This window comes from Tursiops truncatus, chromosome 2 (genome assembly GCF_011762595.2).
Source record: "Tursiops truncatus isolate mTurTru1 chromosome 2, mTurTru1.mat.Y, whole genome shotgun sequence".
NCBI classification, from domain to species: Eukaryota; Metazoa; Chordata; class Mammalia; order Artiodactyla; family Delphinidae; genus Tursiops; species Tursiops truncatus.
In genome coordinates, this window is record NC_047035.1 from 13,590,722 (window position 1) to 13,606,692 (window position 15,971).

The window sequence follows — 15,971 nt, forward strand, 5'->3', positions numbered from 1 at the left end:
GCAAAGCCCTAGTCTAAGGGGCAGAGGCTGTGGATAGCAGGTGCTCCAGTGACGCCCCAAGTTCCCTTTGGTCTTAGATGCATTCTTTGGAAGAGCGCTTCCTTTGTGATTGAGGTATGTCGACCTGAGTGCTTAGAGATTTATATAATCTCCGTGTTTACAGGGACATAGGGGAGGACGCGTTACATAGCCGAGCAGTACGCTTGGCATCAGGATTTCAGGAGCATCTGGAGCTGTCTGGGCACTTTTTCAGAGCCAGCTGGATGAGGATGCCAAGAGCCCACAGGAAGACAGAGCCATCGGCTCTGAGGCCAGAGCGCCAATACTTTTGAATAGGGGTGAAGGGTTAATTTGTAATTGTTGGTTTGCGTTTCCTAACTCTCTCTATGACACCCCGATGGCTTATAATGGGACGTGGGTAGTTACAGTTATGAGAATGGGGTCCGAGCTGGGAGGGGCTGTGAAAGATCTGCAGTGTAGAGGAAACCATGGCCTGGGTACATCTTTGTCAAATCGTGCGCCTTTGAGATGGGCCACCGTGATGCTGGTGGGCATCTCTGGGATCTGTGAAGTTTCCTGAAAATTCAGCAAGCTGGAAAGGCCTCAGTCCTCAGAGCTCCAGGGATCCCCAAGAGGACACAGGAGCGAGGGCCCCTCAGCAGTACAAAATATTGTTGAATCTCGGGAGTATTTCAGGGAACGTGTGGCATTTTTAGGAGGCTTTTATTTAGCTATACTCTGCTTTATGCGGTAGGGATGGGCCCAATCAGTTGAGTGGCTTGTCTGTAATTAACATCTCAGAGGCAGTGGAGAGCTATGGATAAGCGCTCCAGCTCTGGAACCAGACCACCTGTGTGCAGATCCTGGCTCTGCCACAGCTCTCTGAGACCCTGCATGGTCACATGGCAGAGTTGTGCTCCATTTCCCTCCTCTGTAAATGTAACAGTACCTGCTTGGACCTTGTTGGGTCATTAGGACCAGCGAACGAGGCAGTTCCTGTAAAGCAATTAGAAGAGCACTTGGCTGCAGTGTTAGCAAAGAGCTTGTTGTCTCAGCGAGTCTGGGCTGTTGTAACAAAATACCACAGACTGCGTGGCTTGTACGCAACAAACGTTTATTTCTCACAATTCTGGAGGCTGGGAAGTCCAAGGTCATGAGTGGCAGATTTGATGTCTGGTGAAGGCCTGCTTTCTGGTTGCAGACTGCCCGCTGTTCGCCCAGTGGAAGGGGCAAGGAATCTCTCTGTGGCTCCGCCCTCATGACCCAATCAACCCCAAAGGCCCCGCCTCCTAACACGGTCACATTGGGGATTAGGTTTCAACATAAGAATTTTGGGGGGGGACACAGACTTTTAGTCCATACCACTTATTAAGGAAATAATAAACATGTATTCTAACAGTTTGGTTCCATAAAGTTGTACATTATTTTCAAGGGTCTCAGATTGAATCCTTTTCTAAAATGAGGAAACATTTTGTAAAGTAAATAATTATTTCTGATATTATGTATTATACGTTTGAATTTTCATATATTAAATTTGGGTAAAATGATAGATGTCATGTTACATTTCCTCTCTTAATATAAGCATGTTAATTTTAGGTAATAGCTAACCTTTTTTTAGCACCTACTAGCCTGTATCTGAAGTACTGTTCCTGTTGCTTGTTATGTATTAACTAATTTAATCTTCCTGGTAACTCGCTACATTAATTACTGTTATATTTCTCACGTTACGGTGAGGAATCTGGGTATAGAGAAGTTAATTGGCTTGCCCAAATTCACACACTTAACCTGTGGTGATTCTTTATTTCTAGCTGCTGTACATGTCATGAATTCCCTATTCTGGAAAGTTCTCAGGCAGAAGTAGTACAACTACTTGTTGGGGGCTGGGTGGTAGGGGGTGCTATCAGAGGGGCCTGAAGCATTTGATCGGGTGCACCTTCAGAACCTTGGTTGTAGGTAACAGACGTGACTTGTCAATTCAGGCAGAAAAGTCATGCATCTACCAATGCATACCGTTTAGCACACAGGATCCACAGAAGGCTAAAGAACAGGGGTGAGCAGAAATTGAGGAGGCAAAGCCCCCTGCCCCAGTCTGGGAGAATACTGTTAACTCTGGAGGGCCTCCACCAACCCGGCTGCTACCGCGGCCCCCAGGCCTGGCCACGGAAAACAACTTCCAACGGCCCGTCCCCCTGCCCAGACCTCTGGATGCAGCTCGCTGGCAGGAGCATCTCACTGGCCAGGCTCAGGTCACGTGACACACTCCAGTTGCTTCCCTCCTTCGTTCACCCTTAGGTTTGGCACCTGGAAAGCAGAGTCTGTTCCCCTTTTATCTAGGGTGTCCTTACCCCAACCCCTGCCTGAAAATAAACAGGAGAGTTTTGAGGTGATAGGCAGCCAAAATGACAAATGTCCCTTCCGTTAAGAGACTTCGACTAGATGCTTCCCAAGTTCCCTGGTAGCCCCACGATTCTGAGTCTACTCTTTATGAGGGCTGGTATTTCCCTGGAGCACCTGGAGTGGAGCTCTATACCGATTAGGCTTCCATGAATGTTTCTCACTGAAGATAATGAGTATGTTGGCCTTTGTCACAAAAGAAAATAAGGATGCACACTTATTTATAAGCTCTAGCTTTTTGATTCAGAGCAGAGTGTTTGAGCTGTGAGCTTTTGTTTATCAGGAAAGAAGTTGATGTTTATCGTTCTTCTTCACAAAAGGAGGCAGAAAAGCACTTAAACCTTTAAATGTCTCCGTGTACACATTTGAGTGCTTAGTGGTTATATTGCAATGAATTCGTTGAGTGGAGCTGTAGAACAAACCTCATTTTGATCATTATCTACCTACTTCTCTCCACATACTGACTCCTTTGCCTACTTCCACCAATGTGATCATCATTCTGGTTTCCTTCTTCATCATCCCTCATCCCCCTTCCCTAAGTCAGTTTCCAAGCACTGGCTTTTCACCGCTTGGCGTTCTCTCCTTAATACCTGTCCTGCCCCACGTGCTCCCAGCCCGTGCCGCCCCACACCTGGATTAGGTCTTCCCGCACCACCCCGTCTCACCCACTTGATCTTCTCAGCGAGGTGCTTTCCTCTTTTTACACCCACTGTGCTTCTTAAAGGCACAGTAATGCTTTCTTGTTGCTCATCTGTGTAGCAGAGCAGGTAAGAGGGCTCTGGCGACAGATTCAGATCCCAGCTCTGCTATTCAGTGTTTTTATTAGTGAGAGGTGTATCCAGAAGTAATGAACAAAACCACCATATAGTGAGTGCCTTAACCAAATATGAGTATTTTTTCCCTATGGCAGGAAGTCTGAGGAGAGGCAGCTGCAGCATCTCATGATATCAGAGGCCCGGCGCCTTCTCTCTTTCTGCTCAGTCATTCTAGAGGGTAGCATTTGTCCTCATGCTTCTCACTTCCTGGCCGCCCCACTTCCAGTATTGAGTCTGTGTCCCGGGCGGAAGAAGGACCAGGGCTGAGGGCAAAGTGTATGCCAACTGCAGGTGCCCTCCCCTTAACTTCTGCCAACATCCTGCTCTAGGACGGAGTCACATGTCCACCCCCGAGTTTTTGACGAAGTGTGTCTCCAGTGGGATCAGAATAAGGGACCAAGTGTCCGTTTTACATCCTACACCATCATTAGCATGGGCTTATTAACTGCTTATACTTCGCTTCTTAATATATTTTTTAGGGCAGGTTTTCACAGTAAACCAACCAGCACAGTATTTACTGTGACTTTCTCTGTGAATACCATTTAAAATCCTGGAATTCTTTCCTCTCCTCTCACCCCTTCACTTTACCTGTATCATGACCTTCTCTGTGGCTGCTTTGTCTCTCAGCCCCAGCCCCCTGCCCCCCCCTCCTTGGGCATCCATGAATCCTAAGCATCCCACCTGTCCTTCTCCTCCGCTCCCGGGCTGCAGGGAGCGTCGCTGGAGAAGAGGGGCCACGTGGTGCCGTAGGTGCCACCGCATGTCCACATCAGTCTTTGAGGTGACCCTGATGGGAGCTGTCTGCCCTCTCAGGGTGAAGGTTTTGTTGCTGTTTAAGGCTTTTCTGTTCATTTAAAAACCTCCTCGGGAGAAGGCCTCATGTGAGAGGCCCATTGTTCCAGGGGCCTGGCTTTCTAACCCATCTCTGCACTTTCTTCTCTGCCTGCTAGTTCCCCTCAGGTTGCCTCCCCAGTCTCTCTTTCTCTCTGTCTCTTTCTCTGTCGTTCTCTCTAATAAAGACACACACACACACACACACACACACACACACACACACACACACACACACACACACACACACACACACACACACACCCCTGCATACACAGACCTTCCGTGCCATGGGTTTGCTCCCGGGTATGTAGGCCGGAGACTCTGGGGGCCCCCTTCACTCCCTCCATCTCACCAGCCACCCGCTCCTTCCTTGGGTGGCCCTTCCTTGCTGATTCTAATTCAGACACATTTCTTGCTTCTGTCCTTGTTTCTGAAGTCCCTGGACCATTCTATCCACCTTATTCCTGGCCTTCATCCACCCTGGTCATACACCCCCCTGGTCATACACCCCCCTCATCCCATGATCTCCCTTAGGTTCTGACATGGTCGTGTCACTCTATGCAGAAACCAGAGGCTCCTCATGGATTGGGTGACCTGCATTTGTAGATCTCCCGCCTCAGGCGGGCACTGAGGAGACATTGAAGACAGGATCTCTGCCCTGGATAGTTTCTCAGAGTGGGACTGGGCTGGGCTGGACTGGGCTGGGCTGGGCTGGGCTGGGCTGGACTGGGTTGGGCTGGGCTGGGGCGGGTGAAGACATCACATTAACGCAGGTATGAACTCTGGGAGCACAGAGGAGGGAGAACCAAAGCTGGGGAGGGGGAGGGAGATGGAACAACTCAGACAAGGAGCCACCACGTCAGACTCTCAGTGACGCGGCCCCAGCCGCGCCTGCCTTCTGGCCGCCCGTGCCCTCAGCTGGGTTTATACTGGACCACTTGTCATTGGCACGTCGAAGCATCCTCTTTCGTGCCTCCACGTCCTTGTTTGTCCCCCCTCTTCCCGGAGCACCGTTTCTGAATCCTAGCTGTGTTTTCTCCCTTCTCATCCAACAGAACTGGCTCAAGTACCAGTCTGCCAGGACGCCGTTCCTGATGCCCGTGACCGCTTTCCCACAGTACTTTCTGTTTCCTCCTCTTGGGACACTTGTCAGTTGGGACCTTGTATTTGAGTAGTTTGTGCACCTGCCTCTTTGCCTGTATTAGATGAAAAGCTCCTTGGGATCAAGGGTTGTGTTGTAGTCAGCTGTGGATTGCCCCCGGCTTCTGGCCCAGGGGGCTGCCTCGGGGGGCGCCTCGGGAGGGTTCGGAGGAGCAGGGTGCTTTAAGCATTCCAGGGAAGCCGATGTGGTAGGACTGCTCTTAGTGCGCACAGACGCACACTCACACCTGCCCAGCTGCGCCACCGGCAATTCTTACCTGTCTGCATTTGTTCTTCTTTCCAATCCAGTGCTTAGAAAGAGCCATGAAGTTTGCCTTTGAGGAGTTCCACCTCTGGTACCAGTTTGCTCTGTCACTCATGGCTGCTGGAAAAGTGAGTCTCCCTTTCTGACATGCAGTCCTCTGTGTTGATGGTTAACTTGAATTTCATGGGATGATGTGATGCCTGGTAGATGTCTACACCAGCTACTTGAAACTGTCCTGTGGTCATTTATAAATGAGTGATCGAATTTAATTATTTGGGGGCCAACATGGACACATCATTGAGAAGAAAATTTTGAAATTCTTGCCTTTTTCTAGTGTTTGTAACTTTATTTATCTGAAGCTGTAAGGTCAGTTCTTCACACTGACCCCTTTCACTCATTTGAGAGTGTAAACTATTCCTGGCAGGGGAAATCTGCTAATTATCTGTAGCAAGATGTGATCTGAGACCGTGTACGGTATTGGTTGAAAGCAAGGGCTGTGGAGAGAGAGGCCTGGTGCGGACCTCGAAGCCGTGTGACCCATGGCAGGTCACTTAGTGTCTCAGCTTCCTCTTCCGTCTCATGGAGAAATGGTACCGACTTCATAGAATTGTCATCAGGTAGTGAGATGATACCCACAAGGTGTTTAGCATAGGACCCCCAAAACGAACACACTCAATAAAGATAATAGCCACTGTTATTCTTGTTAATTTGGGCCCTTTAGTGAATTGTAAAGTCTGAGACACAAGATTATTGGGGCGAAGTGGAGTGGTATGCTTTCCATTCTGAATGGTATGCTTTAAATTAGACAGTTTCTTTTTTATAATAATGTAAACCTCCACTGTCTTTATTTTTTTCTTACTTTTACAATGGCTACACAAGTAGGGAATAAAACTAGGGGGATTCGGGGCAGCGTTTTCACTTGTTTTAACCACAGTTTACTCCCCAGTCCCCCAAAAGTTCCAAGCTCAGGTTATCTCCATCCCCAGGCCCTTGCTTCATTGGGTGGAAGTTGGAAAACCTCATTAAGAGTGTATCCTAACCAGAAACCCCACTGGGAAGGCTTTAGTATTTGGTTCTGTCAAAAATTTTGAGTTTCACAGAAATGATCTCCTTTTGCCAAGTCTGCTCGCGCGGTGAAGGTGCTGAAAGAGTGCATCCGCCTGAAGCCGGACGACGCCACCATCCCACTTCTGGCCGCAAAGCTGTGCATGGGCTCCCTTCACTGGGTGAGTGGGGCTGGGGCCCTCCGCGTGTGCGGGGGCTGCCACCCTTTTGATTCCTAGGCAGAGAGGAAATAGTAGCAGTGCATCAGCTACACAAAAGCAAGGCTGTTCAGAGCCCCGGGCTTCTGGCCCAGGCTACAGCCCTCCTCAGGCCTCAACCCCACCCCAAGGACTCCGGGGAATCAGTACAACTCCAGGTTTTTCTTTTTCATGGGAATGTGCTTCAAAAGTAGAAATGGTAAAAGATGGACTTGGAATTCCTACTCAGACGCATCCTGTATGTAAGTCATATGGGACTGAAAAAGTCTATGTCACTCAGCGATTCCCTCTTAGGGGAGCCTGAGCTTTTCTGTAAAGCCAAGAGTCAACCTCTACTTTAGCTCATGTGTAAACCCAGCTTCCCTCATTCCTCTTCCTGCACAGAGGCTTTCCGCTTCCAGTGTTCTTGTTCAGCTTTGAATCTGGGAAGAGCCTGATTTGTAACAATTGTAGTACCTCAAAAACGTACTGTTTGAGCAGAAACTAGAAAACTCAATTGATCGCCACATACAATGGAGTTTTAATGTCTTTCTCTAACTTCATGTCAAGGTTAGTGATAAGAAGAAGTTGCCCAAAAGACTGAGGCACGTGGCTAAGGTTTCCTACCATGACGGTCCTTGCTGCTCTTTTTTTTCCATTTATTCTCACCCAGCAGGGCGAAAGTAAACATTGTGAAGAAAGTGTCCTACTTTGGTCAAATTTTTCTTGGGAAAGTGTGGAAGAAAAAACACATTTTGAAATGTGGCTCTCACCTGAAACACAGCCGTGAAGGTGTTGTGTGGTCCGTGCAGGTTTTAACACTTTGGTGTGGCAAGTGAGGGGACATGCAGGCAGGCCCCGAGAGTGGCTGGAGCAGTGGACCGAACCTTTCGGTTTTGAAAATGCCAGCTTCCAGCTGTGACTCTGCCACACTCCTTCCAGCGATGGCGCCATTCATCACCATAACACCTAACATAAACCTGGCCCTCTTTTACAAGATGAGAATAACAAATCTTTTCTGTATATTTTTTACATTTTTATCATTAAAATTTCCAAACACCGCAAAAGTAAGGAGTATAATCAGCTATCGTCCATGTACTATCTCCCAGCTTCAGTAACATCGGCACTTACCATACCCCGAAGGAGCAAACCTTATTATTTTTGCCTCTAGTGAGCTGTGCAAAAGGTCTTATTGTGGGTGTAGTTTACAGGTGCACATTCTTCCCTTTGGAATCTGCCAGTGCGAGGTCTGTGTGCGGTGTACTGTAAAATAAATAGATGGAGTTTTGAAATTTCTAACAGCTTGTGGGAAAGGGAATCCAAGCCTAAAAGATTCTTTATGTCATGCAAAAAAGGAAAGACCCAAGCACAAAATATTTCAAGAACTTTATTCTTTACAAATTATACATACATGTATACATAGCTTCTGAATACCTAGCACAATCTAATCACAGAGCCAATCAGTGAAAAACAGAGACGACAAAGAGCCCCACCAAGTATGCAAGTGACCTTGGAAAAGAGGGCAAAAAAGCGATAAGGAAAGGTTGAAAGCAAAAAGGCAAGGTGGGAATCCTGAGGACTGTTGAGAAGCTGAAATACAGAAAACAGAATCACCAGAGTGGAACTGGAAGATCTGGGAGTTATTTTCACAGTGACTCATCAGAAATCGCTTAGGACAGCAGATGCTTACGGGAACTCATGTTAGAAATTCTGCAGGATGTTGGTGTTGTTTTTAACTTACCTGGTTTTTCAGTTGGAAGAGGCTGAGAAGTTTGCCAAAACCGTCGTTGATGCGGGAGAGAAAACGGCAGAGTTCAAGGCCAAAGGCTACTTGGCCCTGGGGCTTACGTACAGTCTGCAGGCCACTGACGGTGAGCGAAGTCCCCGCCCACGGGAGCTGGGGAGCCACCAAGTCTGCACTGCAGGACCGGCCCATCCCCTGTCTCAGGAGGGCGCATGGCTGGTTCCTCGTTTGCCGTCCTGTGGGGACCTGCCACCGCTGTCCTCTTTGCTTGGACCGGTCGGAGAATGGGAGGGAAGAAATGCAGGCCCTGTGCCCCGGCTCCCAGGCCCTCTTCACAGGTGCACTGTGCTGGTGGTGCCCAGCTGGCAGCTGTAGGGATCTGTCCTGAGGAGTGAGGTGAGCAGGGCCCTGAGAGAGAATTCACCCCACCCGGCCTTCACCTGACTCTGCCCCAGCGCTTGGCCTGAGCTCTCCCCATGTGGAGGGATGTTGGGTCTTAGGCTAGGAATGTAGAAGCATTCAGGGCCCACCTCCTCCAGAAAGCATCCCTTGATTTATCAGTACCTGCCCCTTCTCCATTTGCACTTTTTTTTTTTTTAAAACAACTCTTTTTTATTTATTTATGTTTTGGCCGCTCCGCGCAGCATGTGGGATCTTAGTTCCCCAGCCAGGGATCGAGCCCATGCCCCCTGCAGTGGGAGCGCAGTGTCTTAACCACTGGACCGCCAGGGAAGTCCCCATTTGCACATTTTAATTCACGGATACGTACACGTGTAGTATAGTGGCTCGTAGCACATGCAGTGACATTACACGTTTGGGATGTATTTACTGTTTTGGTGGATGGGCTTCCGGCTAAAAAAAAAAAATCTTAATTATGTTTTCTATACTTAATGAGTTTTCAATTATATGTTTGCAGAAAGGGCAAATTGGTAAATTGTTTTTCTGAACTTTCTATTATTCCTTTTACATTTTGTTGTTAAATGTAACACAAATACCAAAAAAAGTCTCAAAAATGATTGTCCAACTCAGTGAATTAGTATAAGGGAAAGTATTCTTATAAGCAGCACCCTGCTTAGGAGATAGAACCTTGCCAGCTACCTGGGAGCCCTTTACGTGCCCCTCCCAATCACAAGCCCCCTTAAGAGAAGACACTACCCTGACTTTTATGGTATTCATTTTCTTTTGCTTTCTTTGTAATTTTGCTATAGTTTATTTTACATGTTACCCCAAATCTTTCTTTCCTCTGCCCTAAAATATCAAAGACCCTGGAGAAGTTTTGCATATCAACTGATTTTCAGTCATAGATTTTTTTGCTAATTTTTCATATACACTGACAATACCCAGAACATTTTTTTAACTATAGTAGGCTTTCAGTGAAGGGTAAATTTCATAGCATATGTTTATCCATATAACTTCTTAGTTGAGACTCTACACCTAATTTTGGGAGAGTCACGTGACCCTGCTGGGTCTCATCTGTATCCAGGGTTCCCTTGGGACAGCTCTCTGGGTGCCTCTAGCTCATTGACTGTTGTTCTAAGTTAGTCATGGCTTACAGCTACATCCAGCTCTGGGCAGCCTTCCACCATCCTCAGCGCGATGTCAGGATGGGATCTGCCATGTTGGATTTGTTAGATAAGGACCATCTCCAGGTGCAGCCATCAACAGGTTCCTCTAGGAGTTTTTCTGTTGTCCCCGTAAAAAGTACCTTTTTAGTTTCTACAAGGCTCTAAGGTGGCATTTCTCACATGCTGTCTACAGGGGAAGTGTTGAGCTGATTTTCCAGTATCAGTGTTGGGTTTGCCCTGTCTGTCCCTGGTGTTCACATCAAGGCATTAAAGGTCCTAGCCATTGCCTCCGTGAATTAAACTGGCCTTCCATGGCATCAGGCTAGTGTCCTTGGTTTTCGGTGCCGGAAGGAACTCTGAAGGCCGTCAAATCCACCCACTGGGGCTTGAATCTCTTCTCTTCCATTCTGGCAGAGCCATTCTTCACCCGTGAATTACATGCCTGCCCTTGAGAATGGTTTCCTCTCTGGAGTTCCCAGCTGGTCTTTTGAAGACAGGCTGCTATTCCTGGGGGTACCAAGAGTGACCAGCCAACTCTCACTCTCGCCTTGGCATGGTTCCACAGTTATGCCCAACAAGTGCAAGGGCCTCAGGCTGACACGGCCTTCGTTTCCCATCCTCGACAGTGCCTGGGACAGAACTGGGCACATAAGCTCCCAGAATTTGTTGCTCTTAATCCAGTCAAATGTTTAGTTTTTGTGATGAGTTTTCTATTTGTCAGAAACTCCCTGATCTCCCATGCCACTGACTAATCGAACCCTTTTCTTAGCTTCTTTGCGAGGGATGCAGGAGGTCCTACAGAGAAAGGCGCTTCTTGCATTTCAGAGGTGAGTGGGAGTTCATCTTTTCACTCGGCTGTACATAATGACACCAAAGTATGATAAGTATAAAAAGAAGAGATATTTATAAAGATTATGTAAACAGTATTTTACCCCTGGGAGTCTTTCCTCTCGAGTACCGAACAGACAGTATAAAACTTGCTGCATCACTTGTTGCCATGTAAATCTGCATTCTTGATATGTTTATTCATTCCTAATAAAGCGATTTCAGCTCTAAGAGAGGTACTTTTTTATGTCTAGGGAGATGATTCCTTTTATTAAAGATATTTTTTATCATCTAGAAAAAGCATCATTCTTTGCAACCTTTTTTTTTTAACGTGTCAATCTGCAGATTTTTATATTACGAAATGAAAAGGCCAGATTTTAGGGCAGTCTCTGAAATACTTATAAGACAGTCAGGCCAGCAGGTCCCAGGTCTCTCCATCCCCTCCATGCTCCATAATACCTTATGCTTATCTCCATCACTGTACCTTTCATGAAATTAGGAGAAGGCCTTATAATTAGAGACCGCTTGCATGTCACAGTGGCCTTTCACACCCCTTACTTGATCCTCACCCCACACCAATAAGGTAGATGGAACAAGTCGTGTGTTCACTGCAGGTGAGGGACCGAGATGCAGGGATAAAGAGCCAGGATCCTGTAGCTATTGAGGTCAGGAAGGTCAAGGTCTCTGACGCTGACTGGCTTCTCTGGTACCTACTACACCACACTTCCCTCATTTTATTCTTACTGCAGGCATAATAAATCACTAACATGAATCACTGTCTGAAAGTATAGCCCCATGATGTCCAATCTAGAATTGGTATTGATCCTGTCAGCTTAAATATACCTGAGTTACTTGATTTCTTGGAATTATATTAGAAACTTAGTTACTTAACCAAAAGTTTTACGAGGACCTCTCAATACCTAATAACCGTTGTTAGATTTCTTTCCTTAGAACTAGGGCTGCCTGTAGGTTTGTCACAGTGTACATGCTCCTTTTTTATCACGAAATCATTAGCACTTGGTTTCAGTTAGTCTGAAACACTTTCATCTCTTTTCTTTCCATTTCCTAGCAGGCGTGCCCATAGCTCCTTCACGCTGCCAGTCCTAGACTGGTTAATGACAGAAGGTACCAACTGACAGCAGCAAACAGACCTCCTATCTCTGTGCTAAGTTTTTGTTGATATCCTTCAGCACGGAGTGTGGAAAGCATTTCCATTTCAAATGATTTGGAGTTTTAAATTTTCCAGTCCTAGTTTGTAAAACCCACACATGGATGCCTAAGAAAGTGGTCATTACATCTGTTTCACTGTTTCACTTTCCTTAAATCAGCTCATCTTACTGGCTCTCTAAAAACAGCCATGGTGGTGGTCTGCCTTGAGCCGCAGAATTCATAACTTCATGTTATATAACAGCTGTTCCATTGGCCTGAATTTCTTTTTGTTCCTCTTTTGCTTAGTTTCTAATTCAAAGGGATTTTTAAAATATTAGTTCATATGGGAATAAAGTGGAATAAAATCCTACTAACCTACGTGATTCTATTGGGGAAGGCTAACCTAAATTTGTATTTATGTGTATTTAAGGGTATTTTTCAAAGTAATAAAAATATTTGGTTTCAAGTACGCATGAACTAGGACTATCCTAGTGTACTGTACAGAAGTCTATAAGGGAAAGATTTTAAGTAAATAAGAAGGATCTGTATTACTTCTTACATGTAAATGAGTATTTAAAAATCACTTGGATGAGAAATATTTTCTTACTATATATTTTAAATCTTCTCCCCACAATTCTGTTAATACTATTGTTTAGCAAATTTTGTTTAAAAAGAAAACGGTGTATCTCAAAAAGTGGTGAGGTTGCAGATATAGCGTGTGAAAATTAACTCAATTATGACTGGAGTCAGAATTCAAAAAGGTTTGCTCTCTCCTGGATTCAGAGAGGTGATTTTTGAAGACATCCCAGTTGCATGATTGCTTCTTAATGTTGAGACCCTCAGCTGTTCATACACTCATAAGCTGAGCCCAAGAGGCTGAACCAATTCATATGTCCTGTACAAAATTATAGTGAAGAAAGACTGTTGTTTGCAAAGCTTTCTAAGATGCTGTATTGATCTCAGTGGTGGCTCCTGGGGGCTCTCACATCCTACGGAGAAAAGCCAGGCTGGAAACAGTCGAGCGCATGTCTCAGTGACTTGCCCCCCAGCGTGCAGGAATCCGGGCTGCGTGGTGTCACTGGTGTTTATCACTCAGTGTGGTAGAAGGGACACAATCTCACAATCTCACTTTTATTTTCCTCTCCCACTCCTAGCTTGAATTTAAGTTTGAATGTGGTATGTTTTGTGGGTATGGAGTGACCAGCCAGCCCGGTTTGTTGGGAACTGAGCAGTTTCCCAGAATATGGGACTTTCAGTGCAAACACCAGGAAAATACAGGACAAACCAGGACAAGTGGGTCATCCTATGTGTGTAAGTAATGGGAGGTCCCTGAGTAATAGATTTAACCAGGTTTGCACTTTTCTTTCTTAACATAATGATACACTAATCCCATGTCTACTGTAATCAGGATTGAAGGGGACTTCAAGGAGAATTGGCTAAATAAGGCAGCAGGGTGATACGGTGGAGAGACCAGGCCTCGGAATTTCACTTCTGGCTTTACCTCTTTTGCTTGATGTTCTCGAACAAGATGCTTAATAGTAGATGCTTCATAAATTGTAGTTATTATTGTTACAAGGGGTACATGTCTTAATGGACCAGGGTCAAAATTGATCAGCTGTCTCTGTATTCTTGGTTCAGCTCCAGAGGATGTTGGAGCCAGAGTTCAGGAGAATGATGGGGTGGACCTCAGGACGATCTAAGTTTTAGCCAGGTGATCTGGGAGGCCCATCGCATGCACTCCAGTAGCAGTCTGGCATACCCTTCTCAGGGCACTGCTCGTACTGCACTGTAATGATCATTTAGGTCTCCCCCTCTGTGGTGTTGGGGGGAGCTCCTCAAGGAAAGGCACTTGTATTATTCATCTCCAAGCTCCCTAAAAGTTAACACAGGGCCTGGCATCACAGTAGGTACTGCATAATGTGGATGGATGGGTGAGTGGATGGATGGATGGGTGGGTGGATGGATGGATGGATGGGTGGATGGATGGATGGATGGATGGATGTTTGGATGGATGCATAGATGGATGGGTGGGTGGATGGTTGGATGTATGGATGGAGAGATGAAGGGGTAGATAGATGGATGGGTGGATGGGTGGATAGATGGGTGCCCTCAGTGGGCCAGTGTCTTGCAATTCTTTCTTTTCCTATGGAATAAAAATGGAATTAATGAGTATGGAGGTGCTTTGACAAGGGAAGCACTTTGTGAGCACCCCTGTAGTGACATTTTTTAGGTCTCTGATTTTCTCTTAGCAGCCTCACCAGGTGCTCACAGCATGGGAATGGGATTCATAGCGCTGCTCTAAATTCATGTACAGAGTCCAGCAAGCTTGCAGTTTTCAAGATCACTAATGTCCTTCCTCTCACCTGCATTGCTTGATGATTTCTGTCAAGCACATTTTCTGTGGGCATACAAACTTGGTGTTGTCACAGGAAGCCTAGCTGCCGAAGTTGTCCCGCGCAACTGGAGCACGTTTTCAGGACTCTACCTGAGATGAACATCTTGCACTTTTTCTAGTTTTTTTGAGCATCTCCATGTTTCCTTTTTTCTTTCATAGGCTAAAGTGGCCAGTTTAACGTATTAGCCAAATTATTGAAATAAGGTTTTTTTTTAAATGTGTGTGCTTAAGTTGTGCCTCATTAGAAATTTGGCTGTTGGATATTCATTATTAGCCAAGTTGACGATTCTTCCGACGTTGTCCTAATGTACCCCAGTGATGCCAAGATTTCTAGCACTTCTGTTTGTTTCTTAGTGCTGTGGCTAACAGTTAATAATCATTTGAAGAGGCTAAGGTAGGGCCTTTGGTCAGAACTATTCTTATCCACACCCTGAGTTCACCAGACCATTGTCAGCTTTTCACTTGGTTGGTGTTGGGTAGAAACAACCGTGATTTGATTTAACTTCATTTGTAAAAACTCTAGACTGTGCTGAGAAAATTACAGCTCTGTGGAATTCTTTTTGAGGGTTGTAGAAAGCTGGTTTAATTGTGAAAGAAGATGAGATAAAATAAATAATGCTAAATTCAAAGTCTCTTCATAATCCATTTTGTATTCATTTTCCCTGAATAATTGGGAGAGACAGAAACCATGACATTCCAATCTCACTTTTTATGAACACCAAAGAAAAATATTCTTTGATGTATAAATTCATGGAAAAACCAATGCCTGTCAAGTAATAAAAACTGGGGCATGCTGAGTAGGCCTCTGCTAGAAATAAGACATCTCAAAGGGCAACACAGGCAAATCCTCCGCCTCAGCCTCTTAGACTAAAGTGAGAAGAGTCCTAAGGCAGTGTCTGGAGGCAAACTTACGAGTGAAGATTCCCCAGGGATGGGAGTTTTGCTCTTAAGGTTAAAAAAAGGACAGAGAACATCCCCCACCCCCTAGTTCCCCCCAGTTGCTTGTGGTAAGATACAGTTGACTTCCACATAAAAGCAAGAATGACGTGTCTGCCATCCAGTAGGAGGTCAGCATAGCCTCTTCCCATTGGTGTCAAAAGCCAGTTGATAGACTAAGTCTGGTGTCTGGCCACAAAGTCTTACATGTCTTGGTTGCATGTAATTAGTTAAACTGCATGGAACTTAGTAGAAGCTTCAAAAGACTGAATGAATATCCTCCATTTCTCTCTATAGTTCATCAAAAAACCAAAACCTCATTTTACAAGCAAAGCCGGGCCTTTGATTTTCATATGGTTTCTCTGAAATCCAGAAATTTGGATAAAGTAATGTTAAGACCAAGCGAAAACTTAACCAAAGCAGCTGTCGCCTTGCCAAGTATGCTCACAGCCTCACCGTGTCCCAGCGTGACACGTGGAGCTCTCCTGCTCAGCCCAAGGGAGGCGTCTGCTGGGGAGGTCAGACCTCGGGGCCTGTGGCTTCTTCAGCCCCAGGCTCCTTCTCAAAGTCAAGCCCATTGGCTGCCATTTCAGATGCTAAACAAAACAGAGACATGCTCCTGTGTCATTCCCATGTACAGTGGCAAGAGGAAACATGCATGCCATTTG

General features: G+C 45.9%; 1 protein-coding gene across 11 annotated transcripts in view; it reads left to right on the forward strand.

Moving 5' to 3' along the window:
• TTC7B (tetratricopeptide repeat domain 7B) overlaps nucleotides 1-15,971 on the forward strand; it is a 237,783-nt gene that overhangs the window by 132,616 nt on the left and 89,196 nt on the right. For all 11 annotated transcript variants that reach the window (XM_073800124.1, XM_033850722.2, XM_033850723.2 and 8 more), the window contains 4 exons: nucleotides 5,493-5,576; nucleotides 6,570-6,674; nucleotides 8,443-8,560; nucleotides 10,768-10,825. In XM_073800124.1, the coding sequence (XP_073656225.1) occupies nucleotides 5,493-5,576; nucleotides 6,570-6,674; nucleotides 8,443-8,560; nucleotides 10,768-10,825 (365 nt within the window). The remainder of the gene's footprint in view (nucleotides 1-5,492; nucleotides 5,577-6,569; nucleotides 6,675-8,442; nucleotides 8,561-10,767; nucleotides 10,826-15,971) is intronic.